We start from the raw sequence: 6,000 nt of genomic DNA on the forward strand, positions 1-6,000 counted from the left end.
GTCCTCTGCATTTAACCCATCACCCTGAGTGAGCAGTGGGCAGCCATGACAGGCGCCCGGGGAGCAGTGTGTGGGGACGGTGCTTTGCTCAGTGGCACCTCAGTGGCACCTCGGTGGATCGGGATTCGAACCGGCAACCTTCTGATTTCGGGGCCGCTTCCTTAACCACTGGGGGCCACTGATCCAGCACTCATCAAATTAAGGACTGCCATTCAAACCTTGCTATTAATAACGATCTTCCAAAATGAAATGAAGCCATTCGCGTACTCTACGAACACCTACACACTTCACGATCCTTTTGAACTGTTCTGTAAAACAAAATGTCTGGAGCTGCTGGATTATTAGCTTATTTCTCCTCTTCCTTTTCGTTTTTTGGGGTGAAGTTTTTGGTTCTTACAGCAAGTGTGAATAATACGGGTTTTGCTGCCCGTGCTTTGTCGAAATCTAAATAATTGAAGAGGACTCCTCTCCTCGTAGGCGAAAAACCAGAGATGCAGGCCACAAGATGAAACCGAATAATAATTAGTGGAGCCTTTCAACTCTGACAAGATTCCCAGCTGAGCAAAACATTACAATCGCAAACGTTACGGCTTTTTTTCAGGCGATGTCTACCTCCAGGAACACGCGGCCGACACACTCGCCTATGAACCAGAAGACCCAGGTTCAAATCCCGCTTACTACCATTGTGTCCCTGAGCAGGACACTTAACCCTGAGTGTCTCCAGGGGGAGACTGTCCCTGTAACTACTGACTGTAAGTCGCTCTGGATAAGGGCGTCTGGTAAATGCCATAAATGTAAATGTCTAGAAAAACCATCCACGCCAACAGAGCCTCCCCTCTCCCCAGAATTGGAACGATCCGGAGTCTAAACGGGCGAGTGGCGCACTGACGTCACCGTCCTGCTGATGACGAATCTGTCGCCGAGCATAAATCGCGCCTGTGTCCTCCCCGGCAGTGCCAGTACGGCGCCCCGGACCACGAGATGCTGAAAGCCCTCGCCGGCGGCGGCGGGCTCTGGGGTCGGGGAGGGAGGGAGGGGTTCCGTGGAAGAGCACAGGGGCCGCGGTGAGCCGGCGCTCATCCATGCACAGAAGATTCGGCGGGATTTAGCGGGCTCGTCTGCCTGCAATAAAAGGCCGAAACAGGATACTCGGGTAGATTAATTACCCAGATAGGGCACGATAATGCCATTTAAATGGGAAAGTAATTAAAGTGCACCTTCCATGAAAATTATTCATTGCTGATGGATCGGGTGACAGACGAATCAGGAAGGCGCTCGCGAGGGGAAGAAAGAAAGAGGCTGCAGGTTAAGTGCCCGGCGGGACCACCAATGGCTTACCGCAGCTGTCGGACCCCGCCGCTTCGTCCGGCACTCATCAAATTACGGCCAGCGCGAGGGGGGGCGAAGGAAAAGGGACGGGGGGAACGGGAGAAGGCCTTCAAGTAACGCAAAACCTTGCACAAATGCTACAAAAGAGGGTCGGCTTAGCTCGAAAAATGACACCGCCTGGCTGGCGGTCAGCCGGGAATCCTCGGAATCAATCGGCCAGCTCTGTTTAATGCCGGTGCGACAGATTACAACACGAAAGATATCAATCAATAGCCCCCCCCCGTCGCTCCCCAAAGTGCCATTTTACCGAACATATCGGCTAATGCTCAGTTTGTGGCAAGGCGGGTCAGGGAGGCAGCCGGCCAAATTTCCGAAGGCGACCCTCAAACCACGGACCGATCGCATCTCGGCCCGGCAGGTAAACAGTAAATCGTTGCCGTTCGAGGTTCGTCGCGCTCTCGCCCGCGCGGCAAAAGAAACGATCGCCCGCTGGACGCAGAATAGAAAAAGCATGTAATAGCGCTCCAGACAGAGCGCTGAACGGAAGGCCTTCTCCAGGCTGCTCGCTCCGAGACGCCCCCCCACAAAACAAATTCCTCTGAACGCGGAACACCCCCTTTTAGTCCGATGCAAATATTTGAACAAGCTTATTCTTGCAGGTGCTGCGCTTTCCTTTTGTGCACCAGTTTAAGTACACTGGAGTCTGTAGAGCACATGGATCAGTGGAGATTAACCCCCAAAAAAAGACCAAAAGCCTAAAATGGCGGAAAGAAGTAAAAGGAAAATAGTTGGTGTGACAAACGTTGCTGCAACGTATGGTGAGCCGCAGAATGGTTCTGTGTAGTTGGTAAAAGATTGCATAGAACAATACATTTGGCCAAAGTAGGTTGGCCTGCCTTGCAGAATAACGTTGTTTTTTGTATCGCGTTATTGATTGATTATTAGATTGTTAGTAATAGATGGACGTTTTGTAACTTGTAAACGAATGTTGGCAGTTAGCATTAACATCCAGCGTAATGTTCACTATAAATGCATCAGCTCTGTTTTACTGATATCTCACAATATTTTTCCATTTTATGCTAATTGTAACATAGACGAGTCAAGCTGAACGTAGACCAGTTCCTTGTCATAAAAACCCTACCACTGAACCATTATCACCGTAATCGTCACGTCTGATGACCACAGCGTGCTTTTATTGTGTCTTTTAATGTCATTTGTTAGCACTGTTAGCATCTAAGATTCCGTAACAGTGACATGTTAATATGTGGCCCTTGGCATACGCATGATAATACGGCAGTTCTTAGTCTGTAAACAACTCCAGGCAGCTTTAATATTAGTTTTACGCCGTTTGTCCACAGGTAACGCAGCGACGCCCCCCTCGGCCGACACAAATCCAATTTCGGCACAGATGCGGACGCACCCTGGAATAAATATTAATGGCTTTTCTATAGGCAATTCCCACTCGCGCGCGCCAAAGGGCCTTGTTTACGGGAGAGGCGGCCGAACGGCGGAACGCGGTGGGGCGTCGAGGGCTGGTCTGTACAGTCGTCGAGTGACAATGGAGAGCTGATTGAAATGCACTCCGCCACCGTTCCGGAGCAACATCCGGCAGGATCGCGTGCGGGGACGGGTGGAAAACAGATGCACGTCCTCGCACGTGTGGCGCACACACTCGTTCTTTAACAAAAAAAAAAAAAAACGCTCGCTATTTAAGCCCTGAGAGGTAATTAGGTTTCGGTGAACAATAAGCACTCGGCGCCCTCCTCGGCGCTTTCCTCGCCCAAGACCGTTTCGCTGGCGTAATTAGGGGAGGTGTGAATTCCTCATCAGATGCATCGCCATCTGCATCCTCAGAAGCTCGTCATCGTGCCGCGGGGAGAGGGTCTCTCCGCTCCCGTTAACCGTTTCAGCCCAGGAAAGGTTTTTAATAAAGCCTTCGAGCTTAATGAGGAGGTCCGCTTGCTCGCTCGGGCCACAGCTTCAGGGGTGGAACGGAGACCGTGCAGGTTCAGCGTCTGATCTCGGACCGAGGGGGTTAAACCCTGTAAGTCCACCAAACAAGGCTGCCATTGTGCAAACGGCACCACAATTCACAGTAGGCATCTGGCGTGCCAACATTTGCATGTGTCTATGACCATTCGGACATTATTTGAAAACTGCTTTGGGTTTAAAATCAGAACGTGTCTTCCCGCAGTTCAATCTAAAGTATGCTCAGCATACGCATGCTCACCGGCATGGGGTCCTGTCTCGGATGAACACCTTCATCTTTGCACTGCACACTAATTTCATGACTGAAATAATGCATGCATTCGTGAAATTACAATCTTGTTGAATCTTCTTCGATTTTTGGACAATGATCCGACGGCACGTTGTAAAAGGACTGCGACGGATGGCCAAAGAGAGCTTCGAAATATTCTGCACGCTGACCTCCTGACCAAGGCAGCACATGATCCAAATATTCACGGAGGTCTGATACAAAGATTGAGCATTTGTCATTCAAAACAGGGATATAGTGAACAAAATGATTAAAAAAAAAAAAAACTATTTTGCATACTGTACAGACACACAGGCAACATAATACATGTGACATGTGACACTGGGGTTATGGATGTTAAGGCGTTAAGAATATTCTGGAAAGTGCTGCTAATTTCACGCTGCTCTTGTTTTGTTGGGTTTTTTTGTTGGTTTTTTTGGCCACGTCCTTGCGTCCTTGCCAAGACAACCCTTGGCACGACAAAGCCAGCGTCTCAGCCGCGAACCCTGTCGCCGGACATGCACCATCTCCAACGCTCTGTCTGACGTTCACCTCACCGCCTGCCAGCACCCAATTATCCACCGCGCTCCGGCAGACAGCGGAACTCTGCAGTGAAGAGTCGCGTTGCGCGTTCGTTTTGTACGACCTGCCGCAAAAAGGCGGAGAACTTTCCCTTTTCTTTTGCGGCCAAACGGTCCGGTGCCTTTTACTGGCCAATTAGCAATGCGCCACAAGGCAAACATAAATAACTCTTCCGTACGGAAAAGCCAACCGGGACATTTGCATACATATAATTATTTGCATACAGATAATTATTTTTTTTTTTTGCGACACATGCATTTGTGAACGGCATCAAATACCTAAAAAAACGAAGGGGGTGTGCCGCCAGGACACTGATGATTGGAGGACCCTCGAGACGGTTTCCCCTGACAACGGGCCTCGGGGTGCTAATAATGTTTGCTAGCGGAGATGCGGCAAGTCGAAAATCTCCCGGCACTTATTTAACATGTCAGACTCCAGCGAGGGTGCATTTTCGAAACCGAGCATCTTGGGAAATGTTGCTCTGCGAGGTATGAAATGGTGTAAAAGGCAGGCGGGCATCGATTCGGGAGAAAATGACTCCGGAAAAGCGTCCAGCCACACGTAGAAGCCGACTGCCAAACAATTTGTCAAATTATCCCGGCAAAGTCGTTCCTGCTGCGCTTTCGGGGGAACAAAGGCCCTCGCCGAGGAACACGGCGAAAGGAAGTAGATCTCCTGGTGAAAATTAATGGGAAAAACAGCCGAAAGGGGCGAGCTCGTGGTCCTTACCCGCCTGGCTGGTGGCGATGCTGACCGAGGCGAATAGCCTCTGAGTGCGGCTGAGGTCGGACACGCCGTTGACCGCCTCCACCTCGAAGGTGTAGTTGGCGTGGGCCAGCAGGTCAGTGATGGTGACGTAGGCGTCTACTAATCCAGACTGCGCCGGCAGGTAGCCCACGTTCCCGCCACACGGCAAGCACTCCTCCGGCTCCCAGCCGCAGCGGCGGCACATAATCCGGTAGGTGACGTCGTTGCGGCCCCCGTTGTCGGCCGGGGAGCTCCACTCCAGGCTGACGGTGGTCTGGTTGATGTTGTACACCAGGTTCTGGGGTGCAGAGGGAGGCCCTGTCGTGGAAGAAGGAGACACGGGGTGAAGCAAGCAATTTCACATTAACCCCCGATGCCAGAAATTCCGGCACAAATGAGGTCAACAAGCAAAATAATGGGCCGAGTGACGGCCGGGACCCTCCAAATCCCCCGCGCTTCCAGGGTTCCAGATGCTTTTAATGGGCCGACTGCATATTGGTATAGAAGCATGTAAATACCGGGTAATATACAAAATGAAAGATCTTCAACCTTCCCAAATTGTCCCACACCGCCTCTCTGCTACGTTCCCTCCACTGGCTCCCAGCAGCTGCATGTATCAGGTTCAAAATACTGATGCTGGCCTACAAAGCCAAACATGGAGTAGCACCATCCTACCTCACAGCCCTTATTACACCTCGCACTGCACCTCGTATACTCCGAGCCTCCAGTACTGCTCGCCTGGTCCCTCCATCTCTGAAGGTAAAAGGAAGACGCTCATCTAGACTCTTCTCCGTCTTGGCCCCTCGGTGGTGGAATGAACTTCCCCTCGAGGTCAGAACAGCTCAGTCACTGAGCACCTTCAAACGACAGCTCAAGACCTTCCTCTTTAGAGAATATTTAGAAGAACTTGTAACCTTCTTCTTGTCTGACTTCTGTATAGAAACTAGAACAGAGTGAATAAAAAGATTGTATTCATAGTTGGGGGTCCTAGTGAACCAGAACTGATCATTTCATCCATGGTGACATGGAAGCACGTTGGAAGTCGCTCTGGATAAGGGCGTCTGCCAAATGCCTTAAATGTAAATGTT

At 50.7% G+C, this 6,000-nt stretch overlaps 1 protein-coding gene across 7 annotated transcripts in view; it reads right to left on the bottom strand.

Moving 5' to 3' along the window:
- Positions 1 to 6,000, bottom strand: part of epha7 (eph receptor A7) — a 50,334-nt gene that overhangs the window by 25,255 nt on the left and 19,079 nt on the right. For all 7 annotated transcript variants that reach the window (XM_029002656.1, XM_029002654.1, XM_029002652.1 and 4 more), the window contains exon 5: positions 4,895 to 5,230. In XM_029002656.1, the coding sequence (XP_028858489.1) occupies positions 4,895 to 5,230 (336 nt within the window). The remainder of the gene's footprint in view (positions 1 to 4,894; positions 5,231 to 6,000) is intronic.

This window comes from Denticeps clupeoides, chromosome 14 (assembly GCF_900700375.1).
Source record: "Denticeps clupeoides chromosome 14, fDenClu1.1, whole genome shotgun sequence".
Classification (NCBI taxonomy): domain Eukaryota; kingdom Metazoa; phylum Chordata; class Actinopteri; order Clupeiformes; family Denticipitidae; genus Denticeps; species Denticeps clupeoides.